General features: G+C 43.4%; 1 protein-coding gene across 1 annotated transcript in view; it reads right to left on the reverse strand.

Moving 5' to 3' along the window:
* MEGF10 (multiple EGF like domains 10) overlaps positions 1-17,953 on the reverse strand; it is a 125,782-nt gene that overhangs the window by 31,050 nt on the left and 76,779 nt on the right. The window contains exons 10-13 of the mRNA XM_081213575.1: positions 15,436-15,610; positions 13,343-13,463; positions 11,371-11,534; positions 9,915-10,017 (exon numbers count right to left, since the gene is read on the reverse strand). Coding sequence (XP_081069701.1) covers positions 9,915-10,017; positions 11,371-11,534; positions 13,343-13,463; positions 15,436-15,610 — 563 coding nt within the window. The remainder of the gene's footprint in view (positions 1-9,914; positions 10,018-11,370; positions 11,535-13,342; positions 13,464-15,435; positions 15,611-17,953) is intronic.

Raw genomic sequence — 17,953 nt, forward strand, 5'->3', positions numbered from 1 at the left:
CTCCAGCTCCTCCGGTTCCGGTTGGTTCGCTCATGATGCTTTCTCTTGCACAGGCAGCGTACAAAGACTGTCGGACTGCTGTTAGGGATTGATTAGCTGCTTGTGCGTAAAAACGTGCTCCCTCAGAGTTTGTGCGATCCCACAAACCTCAGTGTGTGACGGAGCTCCTCAGACATGTCTGCTCTAGTCACTAGTAGAGTCCGACAGTGGCTGTCTGCGGAAGCGTTTCCAACAAAGGAGCTCCTTAACGGAAACGCGTCTCCTGGACTCACGGCGTGACAGTTTCCGGCGAGGTATAGGTCTCCCTATGGGAGACTCAGATACCTCGCCACTGTTCTCGCTGGAAGCGTCCCTGAGCCCTCCCTCCTGCTCACATTCCCTCAGAGAACCACTCCTCCCCCTGCTGGTGCCTGCTTCAGCTGTTGAGTCTCTTTCTTCCTCCCTGAGCCCCTCCACCACCTGATGCTCCGATGGCAGTTCCCTGACATCAGCTCTTTTTCGCCCCTCTTTTACAGTTAGTAAAACTAACTCCCTTGATTTCTTTGTTTTTTATTACTTCTCAGAAGTCTCCTTTCATGTCAAATGCCAGTCGGAATCCACTGAAGCTCTCAGACCTTATTGTGTCTACAGTGCTTTCTATTATCAATTGACTTATTATTAGCGTACAGCTACTGAATGAATCATTCGGCTAAAGAAAAAGGGGACTAAATCCAGAAGAATGACTAGCTTTGTAAGTATTTCATGAAAAATGTGCTTCAGCTCCACTTGCTATTAGACTTCTTAAACGAGCAACTCAGGAAAACAGACTCCCCCCCCCCCCCGGTTTTTGCACAGGAAGCTTTATTTAAATCACCCCAGAGTAATTATTTTGCACAGTTTGCTGAAGAACTGGGAAAGACTGCAAGACAATTCATTACTGCGGTTGCCTGTACAATAAACAGTCCCACCCACCTGCTCTATAGGGGATGTGTCCTGTCTGAGAAATATTTCCTGTTCGATGGAAGAAAGGTGAATGAAGGTCAAAACCTTTGCAACTTTGACCCTGACGCTGACTTAAGGCTGTCAGAGAAGCTGCCACAGAGGCAACTGTAGTGGAAAATGTGTCACACTGAAATTTGACAAGAACTCAACAACTAATTTTGCACAGGATGCTGAACAACCATAAAGGGACTACTTTTCCTGAGTGAATGCGCAAATTTGAATGGAATTTGAACTGATTGCCAAGACACAGAAGACTCGTTATGCTATCAGCATTTTACAAGCTGATTTTTGTCTGCCTAGCTAACGGAGTTTTCTGAATCAAGACACAAAGTACCTTATTTTTCAACAGCTTAGAACAACCTTTTTCAACTTGTAACCTAAACAGAGGCACCTAGATTTGCATCTGAATGAGATTCCTAAGTGAAAGATACTGAGGCCCCTTATATCCCACTGAAAGCTGCATGAACGTAGCACCTGGAAAAAAAAAACATAAACATGCTGCAAAGTTCTAAAATACAGGCTCAGATGTAGGAATTCATGTGCATATGCTTGGAGGAGACAAGTGAAAACGGCTGAGCAAAAAATCTGGTTCCAGTAGAACCCAGTAAAGAAAAACTAGTATACAGTCCCCACTTGCCTTTTTACTGGTTTCCACCTGACTTCTCCAATGGCCATGTGTTAAGTTGCACATTAGTAACGTAAACTGAAAGAGTTCTGAGTGGTCAATGTGGCATATTTTAATGAATTTTAAGTAAAAATGGTTCAAAGGACGTATGTTTAAACATATTATAAGACATACATGCTCAGCCCAATTTCATCTGGTTTAAGTTCATGGCTGCATTTGCATGTACCGTATTTTTCGCCCCATAGGACGCATTTTCCCCCCTCCAAAAATGAATGGGAAATGTGTGTGCGTCCTATGGGGCGAATGCAGGCTTTCGCTGAAGCGTGGAGAGCAAGAGGGGTTGGTGCACACCGACCCCTCTCGCTCTCCAGGCTTCAGGAAGCTATCCGCAAGCCTTGGGAGCTCCGCGGGAGTTCCCGCCGGGCTCCCAAGGCTTGCAGATAGCAGCCTGCATCCCAAAGCCTGGGGTGCACTGCACAGCATGCCCCGGGCTTTGTGCAGATATTGGGCAGCCCCACAAGCTTGGGGGGCAGCGGGGAGGCGGAGCGCCGCCATCCTGCTGTTCCCCGACCTGGTTTGGAGGCTGGCGCTGGGGAGAAGCGCGCTTCTCCCCAGCGCCAGCCCCACAAGCTCGGGGGACAGATATCCGCAAGCCTGGGGAGACCGGCGCGACTTCCCGCCGGGCTCCCTAGGCTTGCGGATAGCAGCCAGTTCTGGGGGCTGGGGTCAGGGGAAGCTTGGGCATCCCCCGCCCCAGCCCCGCGCCTGGGGGGGGGAAATAATTCCCCCCCCAAAAAAACTAGGTGCGTCCTATGGGCCGGTGCGCCCTATAGGGCGAAAAATACAGTAATTCTGAACAGCTTTTACACCCCCCTCTTCCCCTTCTGGCACAACCATGAGAAGTATGGACATCTATGCTTCCATTTTTATTAATCACGCTTTGTGTTACATCCAAACCCTAAACTGTGGTTTATTTTAACTACTGTTTGCCTAAGCAAGTAAGCTTAAAAGTGCCCCTGCCATAATAAGCCTACAGTACTGTGTGAGTTCATCAGCCAGCGCTAACTGCCATCATCTTAGTGCAAAATCCTTATTCTTACAGTAATATGAAATTTCCACACAAGCCGCTATTAGGAAATGAATGATTTGATCCTTATGTACCAGGATACTTTTCATGAAGACTGGCTGTCTTTTCTTTCTCTTAGTAATTCTAACCCTGGGGAGAAGAAGCCCCTTAATTCTCAGAATTAATTTTGGAGGGCTTATCTAAGCTAAGTTTGGATGCTCAAAGATTACAGAAGTCATATGTAAATATGCAGAAAATGCAATATTGAAAGGCCAGTTGAAGCAATGTACATACTCTGCGACACAGATCGGAGTACAGTGGAACCTCAGTTGTCGAACATAATCTGTTCCAGAAGACTGTTTGACTTCTGAAATGTTCGACAACTGAGGCGCAATAGGCGGTAGGCAATTTTAATGGAGAAAAGCGCCTCAGAAGCCATTCAACTTCCGAGGCGCGCTTGAAAACTGAAGCATTCACTTCCGGGTTTTCGGTGTTCGGGTTCTGAATCATTCAGCTTCCAAGACACTCGAAAACTGAGGTTCCACTGTATATAACAAAGTATTTGATTGTTATTTTTGTGTTGCCATTAAAGAAATATATAAACAAGCAAGCTTCATAAATTACCAATAGAAGTTGTTGTGCTTTGGTAAGCCAACTTAAGACAAGTTCAGACATTACAACAAGCTGTGGTTAGTTACAAACAGAAATGAAAGCTTAGTAACTCCTTGTGGCCACACATACAAGAGTCTAAGGCTCACTTACATTCACACAATACACTTAAAGCACATTTGAAGCACATCACTTTCCCCAAAGAATCCTGGGAACTGAAGTCTGTTAAGGGTGCTGGGAACTGTAGCTCTATGAGGGTTGAACTACAGTTCTCAGGATTCTTTGGCGAGAGCCATGACTGTGAAAGGGGTAGAAATGTGTTTTAAATGTATAGTGTAGGTGTTGGCTGTCACAGCTTATCAGTCCGACTGAGAGAAAACCTGTGTGTGTATATGCACATATACAGCTAACCTGATTTTTTCTCATAAGTTTAGGTTCTTGTCCATAAATATTAATCTATTATATTTATTTTATCTCTGTATAGCTCACACAGAAAATTTCTAAGAGAATCTGCAGCAGACGTGTGCATGCTCAGATTTTGAATAACAAATGTCAGCAAACAGCTCTGCCTTATTTTTTTGAATGATTTAAGACTGCAGACAACAGAGCTGCGTGGGTAATTTGCATGCAAGTCTTCCGACACAATTTTAACTAAAATCAATATGAATAATGTATCCAGGAAGCTCTGAACGTTTAAAATGTGCCCTATGAAACAAAAGAATTATGAATAAGTTGGTACGCAAATTTCATTCTTGATAAGCAGATTGGTAAGGAAAAGTTTTTGCCAGGATAATGGACAAAGAACTCTTTGACGGCCTTTGCAAGTTGCTAGGCAATAGCTAAATGGTCATGATAAACTTCAGCTAAGCAGCTCTGAAGAAATCCTCATGCATTTAATGCTCAAAGGACTATGCCAAGTGTTTCACATCTAAATTAGCATTCCTGCAGCATCTGTAATTGTGTGAAAGAAGTAAATAATCCTTTGAGTGGTAACATCTATGTTGTTATAATGTTATATATATTAAGACTTTAATTATACACACGCCTACAAGGAAGGAAGTGTCATTGAACTCAGTGGGGTTGACTTATAAGCAGGCAAATATAGGATCGTGTTGTGAAATACTTTTAGTAATGCAACAGTGTGATGTACTGCACTGAGGCTGTGGAACATAAGAGCCAGGCCAACAACACTGACCCCAAAGGAGAACCTATCCCAGCACTGGGACTCAACTCTCCACACCTCCATTGCTGTTGCAGACCCAGTAACTAGCTCACACTGCCAGCTAGTAGACTGAGTATCAGGAGAAATTTCTCATATTGAAAAGCCACAATAAAGGTCTCTTCAAAAACCAACATTTCCACCATAGGGGCCAGCTCCTAGGGGATAACACCCCCAATAAAATATTTGAGGGGGCTGCCCCTCCGAAAGTTGATGGGCATTGCCATTCAAATGGTGTGGATGTGCCGTGTCCTGTGATTGATTATGTGGGCGGGGCTTACCTACACCCCAATATTCCATTCAAGTTGGCACCTCTGATTTCCAGTACGTATTTTGAAAAGCTGTTTGTTCACTATGCATTTTGACAGCTCTTATGATTCTATAACCAAATTTTACATGGTAGTTCTTGGGATCAAGGAGCAGATTTTTCATCTATGTTTGGATACAACTGGATACAAAACTGTGGACTGAATATTTCAAAACTGCACTGATTTTAACCAATGATTCCCACACTTTTTTGTTTCTTAGAATTTCCAAGCAACACTAGATATGAGGATGCTAATACAGCAAAGCAAAGTAAGTCCTACACTGAAAACTATAGTTACCCTCATTAATTTATCCCCAGAATATTTTTATTGTGAGCGATATTTGGTATTTTCTGCTATATGACCACAGGAACTGTATCATAGTGCTCTAACTCCTGATTAACACATCCAAAGGTGTAGCCATGTTCATCTGTCGCAGAGATAGACAGATAGATAGATAGATAGATAGATAGATAGACCTGTAGAACTCAGTGCACGGTCTGAGGCCATCCCCCTTGATGGAGCTAAGCCTGTCTAGGTTTGGGCAATTGCCGAGGAAACATATGTATATTGCCTTAGGCTTCATGATGGAAGAAAGGCAGAATATAAAGAGTAAGAAAATATATAAATGCATGTGTTGAAATCAACTTCATAAGTCTTCTGGCATAATAAATCCATTAGTTTTGAGGTGCTACAGAACTCTTGATTTTCCTGATAAAACAGTTATTGAGGTCAATATGATTGATTTGAGGTCTCAGAAAATCTTTTACAAAAAGTTTCAACACCTCTTCTAACTCCTTAAAGCTATTTTCCTATTAAAGTAAGGGCAGGCACTCAAGGGAACACAGGTGCATCCTTCAGAGGAAAACTTCAGGAGAGTATTCTCAAGCAGAACAACCCAGGCACATAAAAAAACAAAACAAAAACCAGAGTGCAGTGTGAGTGTGTACTTAAGCAAGGAGCTGAGGTAGATGGAAAGGATAATTTAAGAGAAAGAGAAACTCAGTGGAACTGCCACAAGGAGAGCATGGAATGGTACGGAGGGAGAGGCCTAAATAGCGCTGGTGAAAGAATGGTGTCAACTAAAAACAAAACAAAGGCACAAACTCACACAAAAAAGTGTGTTTTGCTTTCGTCAGAGGTCCACGTGTTGCTAATTTTAAAACCCGTATCATTTCAGAGGCCACAAACTGCAATTCCTTTGCTTCAATTTTTTGTATCATTGGCAAATGCATAGAAAAAGAAGTACAAGATACATTGTTCCATTTCCTGCAAGAGGATCTCAAATGCAGTATTTGGGTTGAAGAGCAACCTTGTACTTTGTCCCCAAACACAAACAACATGAAAAAAGGTGCACTGCTTGCACATGAATTGGAAGGGGGGGGCTAAGTATTGGACTGGGGGTCCAGCAGCTTGCTGCTGTGTATCTACTTCAGCACTAGTGGTAAGGGCACATGCTTTTATCAGGTCTCTCAATCAGGATGCAAAACAGTGCTGTGTTAAACAAAAACAAAAATCTTCCAGTAGACAAACATAGAGTCCACAGTCCAATTTGCTGCCTTAAAACAGACAGGACTTATCCATAAATCAGTATTACAGTCTGCTATGCTACCAGTGTTTATAATGCCTCATAGTACACTAGTAAAACTTCATAACTGGAGACCTAACATAAGTTTTTAAGTGCTCTTGCACCAAAGTTATCAGCAAGCCCTGACATTTTCTACAAAATGTCACAGCACAGCAAAAAATAATGTGCCATGACCTGTAAAATGCTTCAACTCTTTCCACAAAAACCTGTGCTTTTCATAACGGTTTAATGGAAAATCCTTGTCAAACAGAGTCCAGATTTGCTGATCTTACAGACATACTTTGAAGCACGACATCAACGTGGCTGCTTTTGGAAGAGGTGGAATTGTTCAATGAGGACATAAAATCCCAACCCTCAAATCCACACCGGCTTGCTGAGAGCAAAGTCTGGTGTACGGAGTCAGGACAGAGATGGGGAACTTGTGGCTTGCCAATTGTTGTTGGACTTCAGTTCCCGTCATCCTTTACCATTGTCCCAGCCAACAGTGGTAAGAGATTATGGAAGCTGTAGTGCGACCCCTGGAGAGCCACATGTTCCTCATCCAATTTAGAGCATATGACTAGGACCAGAGAGATTCAAAGACGAGATATTATTAAAATTTGCATACCGCCCTATACCCGTATGTAGATTTATAGATTTCCATCGGCTCTGCCAGCGGGAAAGTTGTCTCTGGAATCTCAGGAATGCGGAACTCCTTCCAGCGTTCCCCTTTCCCTTCCCGCCTCTCCAAAGCTCTCGCCTCCTGGCGCGCTCCTATGGTCAGCGCAGATTTAGTCAGCTGATCCATGGAATCCGCCCTAGGACCCCGGGACAGTTCGTCTTTCACAGCCGAAGCCAGACCTTCTTCAAATAGCATTTGAATGGGTGCCGCCGATAAGTCCCACCCCAATCTGTGAACCAGCATAGTGAACTCAGTCCAGTACTCACGGACAGATCGGCTTCCCTGCTTGCAAGCCATTAGCTGTCTGCGCACCACTCCTTCCTCAATATCGCTGGAAAACATGAGATCCATTGCACGAAAGAACTTCATGGTGTCCTTTAGGACGTCATTGTGCGTTGCCATCAGGGGCCGAACCCAGTCTCTCGCCCCCTTTTCAAGATGCCCAATCACAAAAGCCACTCGCGATTCCTCGTCAGGGAATTCATCAAACTGCACATTGAGGGCATATTGCATCTCTGTTCTAAAGGCATGATAGTCCTTGGGGTCCCCCCCCCAAATTTCTGCACCAATCCTGGTACCTTTCTGTTGAACTGGGTGGCTCTCCCCTTCTTGTCTGCATCCTGAGCCCTTCTCTCCTCAAGCCTAGCCGTCTGCAGCGCCAATTGGATTTCCAACGCTCGGTACCTATCTTCCAAGCTTGGACCCGCTCCAACTCCTGCCTCTCCGGCTCCGGCTGGGTCGCTCATGATGCCTTCTCCTGCACAGGCAGCTTACAAAGACTGTCGGAATGCTGTGATGGGATGATTTAGCTGCTTGTGCGTAAAATCGTGGTCCCTCAGAGTTTGTGCAACTCCACAAACCTCTGTGTGTGACAGAGCTCCTCAAACATGTCTGCCCTAGTCACTTGTAGATTCCGACAGTGGTTGTCTGCGGAAGCGCTTCCAGCATAGAAGCTCCTTAACGGAAACGTGTCTCCTGGACTCACGACGTGGCAGCTTCCGGCGAAGAATGGGTCTCCCTATGGGAGCTTCTGACACCTCCCCGCTGTTCTCGCTGGACGTGTCCCTGATCCCTCCCTCTTCCCTGCTAGTTCCTGCTTTAGCTGCTGCGTCTCTCTCCGCATTCATGAGACCTTCCTCCAGAGACCCCTCTCTCCCCCTGCTGGTCCCTGCTTCCGCTGCTGACTCCCTCCCAGCCTCTATGAGCCCTTCCACCTCCCGTTCCTCCGATGGCAGTTCCCTGACACCGTAGATATAAGGGTGTTTCACAGCATAAAATTACAATATAAAAAACACAAAATGCATCATAAAAATAAAAACAGAAGCAACCCAATAATCCTCCCTCCCACAACACATATAGAAGGGCATCGGATATTAATTAACTAAAGGCCTGATTAAAGAGGAAGGTTTCTGCCTAGCACCTAAAGGTGTATAATGAAGGCACCAGGTGAATTTCCCTAGGGAGAGCATTCCACTGACGGGGAGCCACTGCAGAGAAGGCCCATTCTCATGTTGCCACCCTCTGGACCTCTCATGAACACAAAGAAGGGCTTCATAGGATGATCTCGGGGTCCAGGTAGGTTCACACCACATTTTCCATTACTTGCATTCAAGCCATATCCCTATCTGCTTAATTGCCCCTAAGTTCTTGGTAAACCAGGGAGATGAATGGATGCCCCATGTCAAGAGCCAGTGAACTGCAGCCAACAGTCTTCTCAGTAAAAACCCTTCTGGGCTGACTATGCCCATCCAAAGTGGATCTTTCTGGGCAGTGGGAAGGAGTATAAAGGACTTCCTTTCCTAGCTGAGTCTTGCTAAGGCAAGTAGGTCTTCCTGAGCCGTGGTGTCTTCCAGTATTCCCAGTTGTTCTTTGGTTCTGAGTCCTGGCTTGTTCTTTGGTCCTGCCTTGCTCATCAGTTCTCACTACTAAACTGTCTCATGGCTCCTGACAGGAACCACGCCAAGGGAAAACTCACTGACGGGTCTCAGAGACTCCCATCAGATTCTATCAACCTCTAAGAGTGGACCATTATAATAGCCCCACCACTGCTGTAGAGGGAAACAGTTTGTGCCAGTCACCAACTCACCAGGAAGTGATCTTCCCGTAACATTCAGTTCCTGGAATAACCATGAGATTATCTGCCTTTACAGAAAAGGAGTAGAATCCTCAGGCTCCATGAACAGGATTATTTATGTATATTTAGTACATTTATATCATGGTTTTCTTTCCTCATGTAACTCAAGAGTGGCATACATATAATTCCCAGGTGATCGCCTATCCAGGCACTCAGCAGATGCAGTCTGTCCTGCAGCTACCTTGCTTGAAAGAGGCAAAGGAGAGAGAAAGTACCCCTTTTGTACTGAAAGTCACTCCCTCCTGGTTTCATTTTGCCGCCTAACATACTGTTTTACTTTGGGGACAAACAGGGAGGTGGCAATTTTTCATTTTAAAAACTGGCATAAGCCCCTGATCAAGATGGGAAACCTATTTGGGATTGGAGACCCGTAACTCAATTTCACCCCCAAATATAACTGTCTTGGTTAAGTATGCTGGTTTCAAACCATTTCCAACATTTGTGTCATTTGGTTCTTATACTTGTTATGTGCAGGCAATAGTTGTTGTCCATTGAATAAACTGATCTAGATCTTATCCATTTACTGAACGGTTAGGTAACCTTTGGCCCTCCAGATGCTCTAGACTACAACTCCCATCAGCCCCAGCAAACATGGTCAATGGACAGGGATGCTGGGAGATGCCATTCAGCAACACCTGGAGAGCCAAAGGTTCCCCACCCCTGATTTAGAGAACAATGGTAAAACCCTACCCTACTTTGGATGCTGCTGTACTATTTCAAATGTACCTGACCATCCTGGGAGGCAGCGACAATAGCCAGTAGTGGGATGACAGCCATCTGCATGGCTGCAGTCACAGCGCTCTGAACAGTCCAACCCGTATGTGCCATCCTGTCAGAAAAAAAAGAAGACAAAATAATGCTGAATGTAAACAGTAAATTTTAGATGGGATTGGTATGCAAGTGGTTTAGAGCTTCAAATTTCTGGGCTCCAATTGATGGGATAAAAAGCAATTTCTGGCTGATTTCCATATATTTGTACAGGGAAAGGACATCACTCAGTGGCAGAGCAATTGCTTTGGATGCAGAAGGTCTAAGGCTCAATCCTCCGACTCTCCAGGTGGGGTTGGGAATGTCCACTGTCTGAAACCACGGAGAGATGGTGCTAGTCAGCACTGACATTACTGAGCTAGATGGAGCAATGGTCTGCCTCAGCATAAGAGAGCTTCCTATATTCTTATGTTTTTCCCTAACGGGCCTTAAAGCAGCTCGGAAGGGGGGATTTTGATCAGGGGAAACAGCGTGGGGTCCTGATCCAATTGCTCTCTCATTCATACAAATGCAGAGTAACACCATGGGTAGATTTAAAAGAAATGAAAAGAGGTGTGAGATGTTGACTGGATTATCTAGCTACAGGTTAGTCTTTGCCACCAAAGATTAACTGTCTAAGTACAGCTATAATTCAGAGGCGGACTTAGAGGAGTGCAACCAGTTTGCCCACACCCGATGGAGTATGGAGGTCCTGGGCTGTCAAGACAACCAGACCCCACTCTTGGCCTTACTGATGTGGTCTCAAGGAAAGCAGAGCAATACGTTTGTCACCAGCCTGGCTGCAGGAGGAGCCAGAAGGGAGCATGCAAGCCGCCATTTGACCATTTTAGGGAATCCACTCCAAATTTGTGTAGAGTTTACTCCTTAGCCTTTTGTTTACCAGAAGATACCCTACAAGGCAGTTTTAGGTTCAGGATCAGACTTTTCCTTCTCCTAGATGGGCTACCTTTCCAGGTTGATGAGCCCCATCTGCCCCTCACTTCCCTCTACAGCACAAGCAGAAACCACCTTTTTGACCACTGAACCCGCTATTGGTCTCGTCCACTCAATCTGCCGGAGCCTGTCTTTGCATGCAGGGGAAATCCTTAACTCACTGGGGGTTTAAGACCCATTGGCTACCCTCACCTGGTTTAGCCGGCCAGTCAAAGCTGTTTCCCAGGGTGCGGCCTCTGTTGCATGCTGACAGCTTTTAGGAACCACAGGTGAGAGCAGAGTACAGGGTGGGGACCAAAGCTGGACAAAAGTACCCCAGAAGGAAGACAATATGTCACCCACCAGAGGTATTACCTGCCCCCTAGCACTCCATACACCTCTTTAAACAGTGTTACATCTTACATTTAGCAGGACAGCTTAAACATTTCTATGAATATTGAAACTCACAAACCCCACCTTTTAGTGGAATGTGTTTAATTACCTGGCAAGGGTATTCACATTTTTCTCCTCTCCATCCTGGAGCACAGGTGCAGGTTCCATCCAGAGTATTGCATGCCCCTCCGTTAAGGCACTGGCATGTTAAATTGCAGCCAAGACCCCACGTCCCACTAGGGCAGTTTATAGAACAGTCAACTCCGTGCCAACCTGCCACAATGAAAACAAAACACCTCTTTTCAGTAGAGAGTTCTAATTTTCAAATTCTTCCTGCCTATTTCTTCTAACAATCAATGTCAGATTTCCAGGGATGCTTAGTGCTGTGCAATCAATGGGCTCCCTTTCTGAAAGATGGCCACAACTGTCTTTCTCCCCTTCTTCTTATATTCTGCTGTCTTTGCAGTGGCACCAACAGTGCCACTCACCACCCCGCCTACCCTCTTCCTGGGTGGGATTTTAGTGGATGGTGGGCAGCAGTGCCACAACTGAATCAGAGCCAAGCTGAGCACCTATCCATGGTGGTCTCCCACCATTTTAATTTATCTGTAATGCAATGTTCTGGCCTATTCTTTTGGAAGCCGCCCAGAGTGGCTGGGGAAACCCAGCCAGATGGGCGGGGTATAAATAATAAATTATTATTATTATTATTATTATTATTATTATTATTATTATTATTATAGATAAGGGAGGGCACAATTCCCTTACGGACAACTTTCTGGGGACTACATGTCTGGAGACTGCATGTCTGAGAGGCAAAAGCAGACAGAGCAATAAATGTGACTTTGTACAAAAGGTTACTTTCTAGTCATGCAAAATCAGACACCCACACACCTATTCAGCCGGGGGGGGGGGGCTGGCTTACATTTTAGGAACATTAAGATGCCAAATGGACATGGCTAGGAGCTCAGCTTTGCTACTATCAAAAGTGAACTGCTCGCAAGGTCACTATGCAGTAACACGGCAGGTTCAGGCCAGTTTAGGGAGAGTCCTGAGGGCCAGATAGACTTCTGATGTGAAGATACAGTTTTGACTGAGAATTTTAGCATAACACACAGCTTTTTTAAAAACAACAACAACAACAACAACACCATTTGTCTTGGGATAGATGTTAGAAATTACCCAGTAGGGATTATCACTACCTTTCCCCAACTATTGTATGTGATAGTAAGATACAAATATATAAGCGCTTAAGGGAAAGGAGCCTTTGTTAAAAAGGATCTGAGCTGTCCAAGAACAATTAGTTTTAAGGTGATACTTGTAAATATTTTGGTCCATAAAAGCATAGGAAATGTGGTGGAGATGCCCCGTCTAGTTAAAATTAAAAATAATTGCAATTCTGTGTAATCAATAGTGACACAAACAGGATTCCTAATTTTATACTTCACTGACAGCAAGGGGAAGAAAAATAACTCTGTGTTGAATCTAATCAATATGTTGTTCAAAACACATGTTCTGTGATGAATTTGTCTCACGACCAGAGTCCCTAGCTGCATAATTAGCTGTTTAGGAAAGGCATTTTGTTGACGCAGGCCACTGTGCACTTAACAGAATGAATAAAAATGAATTTCCTATAGTCAAGGGCTGGTTACAATTGTTATCTTATAGCTCTGTTCCATTTGCTTATTTGTTATGTTGGACATTTAGGTCCTTTCTGAGATGATGCTAGCATCCCCAAACATTATTTGAAAATCATGTATTTGTGCTCCGTTTGATTGTCTCAACTCCTCAGTACTGCAGAATGGTAGGATCAAATTTGTTGAGATTTTGAGAAGAGCTTGGTTGTATGAGCAGTGCTTAGAAACCACAGAAGAGGGGAGGGGGATTCCATTCTTACTTTTTCATTTTGCAGTTTTGCTTATATTTAACACCTCTGGTAACATTAGAAGGTCTCAGCAGCCCTTTGCCTTAACATCCAGTTAGTAAGTGATTTAAAAGCCATGTCCCACTTCTTGCCTTAAAAAAATAAATTAATGTTTCATATGACTCCCGTATTACAAGTAGTACATTATTTATCCTACCTGCTTTGCAGGTACAAGAACCATCCACAGGGGAACAGATGGCCTCATTTTTGCAGCTGCATGTTGAGGAACATTTTACTCCATATGTTCCAAGAAGGCAAGGAATAGAGCAATCAGAACCCTAAAACATGGTTGACAAAAAGAAAAGCCATATTGCAATTGAAAGGAAAGTTGTTGGCCTTTTGATTTCAATGACTACACAAGCAGTCTCTGAATGAATAATTGCCATTATTGAATTTTAAAGCAGAGCATATATCTTCATATGCATTGTCCTACATCTCTGTGCAAGAGATAATCAGTACCTACTGACTGCTTGCACATAGCATATTCACAGCAAACAAACAAACATGCAACATAAACATATTTTCTTACTGAGATTATCCCCAGGCAGGAAAAATATAATATATGAAAGTCTCTTAGTGCATTCTAGATATCCATTTGCTCACTCTGAAATTGTGCAAATATTAGGAAGTGCATAATCTATAAGAAATAAGAATGTATACAATTTGCATTTCCACAGTGTTTTCCTCTTTTCTGTCATGATATACAGAAACTCTGCAGAGTGTCTTAGATGCCCTAGCTCTTAGGAACTGCAGGTGAAAATTTGATGCACAGAATAATGTGCACCCAAGTGCACGTGGTGTCTACTGCTTTCAATTTCATGGAAATTCATATGCACATCTGAGTGTTATGTCCCCCTACTTAAGCTCTGGCAAGTTAGCTAAGGGGCTTAGCTTATACATCAAGTTGCTGCTATTTCTTTTTGACACAAAGCAAATTTAATAGCGGAAGCCGAACCTGCTAGACTGCCACATCATCCTTAATAAAAGATACTAATTGCATATTAGTTGGCATGAAAGATAATGCATCATTTCACAATTTTACCCTTATTCCTGTTACTTCTACTATAAGCAGAGGCAACTAAAGGCATACAATGTAAGTAGAAATAGGTGGAAAAGAAGAACAGCAAAAAGTGTAACAGAACTTTTTGACAAGAAAAAGTATCATTGCTTTTAAGATTGTATTATGAGCATTACATTTTTATATAAACACAGGTGATTGGTTGCTACATTAGATGTCAGGTTTACACCAATAATTCAATTTATAATGAGAATTACACGCTGTCACTTAAATCCCTGGATCAGATCTTCCCATAGTTCCACCTGCTTCTTTTCCACAGGCCCTGCCAGCCAGGTATTTATCCTTCTCCTGGTCGTGGGGCCAAGTGTTGATACTGGTCAGTTGGCATCGCACCCAGGTGAACGCCCCCTAGAGTCCTGCCACCATTGGCCAATTTGGAGGCAGGAGTCTGATCCGGCTGGCAATAGGCCAGTTCACAGGGGAGACGCGGTGCCCACAAAGCAGCCCGCCCAAGGAGGGCAAACGGATTAGCAGCTTTCCATTTTTCTTATTCTCAAATACAGACGAGGAGATTGTAATAGATTGCTTTATTAAATTCAAGAACCTGTAGGTGTGATCTTAAGGCTATCCCCCTCCTGACATACATTTTAAAATTCAGTTTGTTTTTTTAAGGCGATTGGTTCACCTACATTTTATCAGTTACCACTACAAGCAACTCAGTGGACACATTTGGAAGTGGTGGATATTGTGTTAGCTTTCCTTGTTACAATGCTACTGCTTCTGTCTTGATTTCTAACATTCCCTTTCCACTGTTGCATTACTGAACTGTTGCTTTTTAAAATAAATATAGAACCGTGGCACACTAAATTTCATTCACACCGATGAGCGTGGTGTGACACGCTGGCACCCTTTATGTGCTTCTGTTCCCCCTTGATTCACACATGAAAATGGCAAGAAAGACCTGTACCCCAAATTTCTTTCATCCAACCATTTTCGGGGTTAATGAGGTTGTAAACAGATTTTATTTTTTTTCTACAGGCAATTAATGTGGAAATGGACGTTAGACTTCTAGTAGATTCTCAGAAGTGGCCTTTATGACATTTGACAGATCACATAATACATAAAAAATATCAAGTAGGAAGCATCAGGAAAATGCAGTCACTGTGTCCAAAGGACTGATAGCTGCTGAGATAGCCAATGAGGAATAGTCAATGACAATCGAAATCGTGTACCTTAAATCCTGGGGCACAGATGCATTTTCCAGTCACACTGTCACAGTCAGCACCATTTTGGCAACTGCAAATCTGTTGACAAGATTCTCCATAGAATCCCGGGGAACATGTCTCATTACAGTAGAGTCCAGACCGGCCTGGCTTGCAAGAACATTCTCCAGACATAGGATGACAGCTGTGACCAAGGCATGAAAGGAATAAAACATTTGGAGTTAAATATGACACCAAGAATCCAATGCAGCAAAATACTCTTACAGACACATTATAAAAGGATTTCACACAGGGGGCTTTAAAAATAAAATGAAAATGCATGCATTGGAGTGGGTGGGGATACAGGAACACACACTGTAATATTATATTACCTATGTAATAGTAAATCAGACTTCTATTTATTTTGTATCTTAAATAATTAAAAACATTCCTTTTGTATTGTGGAAAATTTCCTGTTACATGGGTATGGTTAGAATTAATTTCTGGGGTGAGCAGTGACAAAAGTAATCTGAATAAACAACCATAATATCTTTTCAAATGAAGTGTAAAAACCTCTGTGTTTCACTGATGGCTCATTAGGGTGCAACTCACCCGCCTACTCCCACAAACTGACTACCACTAAACTCATGCTCGTAATTTGCATTCTGCTTTATTATGAAGACCATATTGAAACTTAGTGCTCCTTTATGATACATCCATGAGCTTCTTTGTTAGTTAAAACTAAAGATATGACGTTAAAAGGCATTCTTGCATTTAACGTGCCGTGTGGAATTTCATCCCAAAGCAAATACGAGCTTCAGAGCAGGGATTCCTACAGCAGTGGAAGGGTTAAATTCCTTCCATGTCTGCTGTACTTGCCATAATACCTGCCCTCACAGCTGATGCTGTGAATTTGAATTTAATAAATAAATAAATCCTGCGCAAATATGCATTTAACTCATGTGTAGTTTGGCCCTGAGTAAGAAACCTATATATGCTTCCCCTCGCTTAAAGTGGTGTGCTAGCCTGCAACAGATTTCCTTCCTTGAAATGACGCCAAATCACTTTTACAGAAGAAAGGTCGGGGCACTTTTACAACCTTGGAGAATATGGATAGCCTGTGGTTTCCATACCTGGTGAAAGACCAGCTGTCTTTACCTGAAAACAGCAGCTCCATTCAATAGCAGCTTCATTCAGTAACAGCCACACAGCTGTTGTCTTGTAACAAATGGACACCATCAGCTGCGCTAAGATATATGTGCCGGGAAAGTGGACACAAAGGGGTGCTCTGTGGTTCTCTGGCAGACAAAGCACTCAGCTTAACGCTCACCAAAGGAAAGCCTTAATATCCAGATCAATTATGTTTACAATAGACAGCTTGTTTAAAGATGGACTCTGATCACTGATTGAAGTAATATTCCCCAAGGCATCCTGAAGGGGGAGGATGTACCAAAATCCAGACACATCAAATGAATTATGGCTGGAGATGGCCTTCCTTCAGTGATTTGCGGGGGAAATCCTCGCTGTAAGACTCCTTGCTCATTTAATATAACTTCCTTAATGCTTGATGTTCTTTATCACTATTACTAACTGCTGTGACCACCAAAAGACACTGGCTTTCTTATGAGAGTAAAACAAAAAGCATAAAAGCACACACACAAGTATAAAGTAAGTTTTCCATTCAACTCCAATCTGCAGAAAGCAGGAAGTGCACATTTTTTCCTAGCTGATATATTATGTGTTACATGTTTCTGAAATCTTTGGGAAACATAGCGGACTGAGATTATTCATTACTATTTCATTATTTGAAATATTTGATCCTAATTTTCAATCTTTGGTTTTCAAGGCAGTTCATAATTAATCCAGAGTGCGGTAGCTAGACTGGTGACTGGGAGCAGCCGCTGAGACCATATAACACTGGTCCTGAAAGATCTACATTTGTTCCCAGTACATTTCTGAGCACAATTCAAAGTGTTGGTGCTGACCTTTAAAGATCTAAACGGCCTCGGCCCAGCATACCTGAAGGAGCGTCTCCACCCCTATCGTTCAGCCCAGACACTGAGGTCCAGCTCTGAGGGCTTTCTGGTGGTTCCCTTACTGAGAGAAGTGAAGCTACAGGGAACCAGGCAGAGGGCCTCCTTGGTAGTGGCACCCACCCTGTGGAACACCCTCCCATCAGATGTCAAGGAAATAAACAACTATCTGACTTTTAGAAGACATCTGAAGGCAGCCCTGTTTAGGGAAGTTTTCAAAGTTTGATGTTTTACTATGTATTTATATATGCTGGAAGCTGCCCAGAGTGGCTGGGGGAGCCCAGAGTGGCTGGGGGAGCACAAACAATAAATTGTTGTTGTTGTTGTTGTTGTTGTTGTTGTTGTTGTTTCCATTTGAGGTCAGAGAAAATGATATGGGCAGTGGGCTTGCTGCAATGGTGCTCAGTTCTCCTTATGAGAAGAGGCATGTACAAAGTGCTCGCCTACACAGGTGTACTGCATGCAGTCTGTTTTCAAAACCCAAGACAACAGCTCCATTCCAAGGAGTACTTGAA

The sequence above is a fragment of the Podarcis bocagei genome (genome assembly GCF_964188305.1).
Source record: "Podarcis bocagei genome assembly, chromosome: 11".
Taxonomy (NCBI): Eukaryota; Metazoa; Chordata; class Lepidosauria; order Squamata; family Lacertidae; genus Podarcis; species Podarcis bocagei.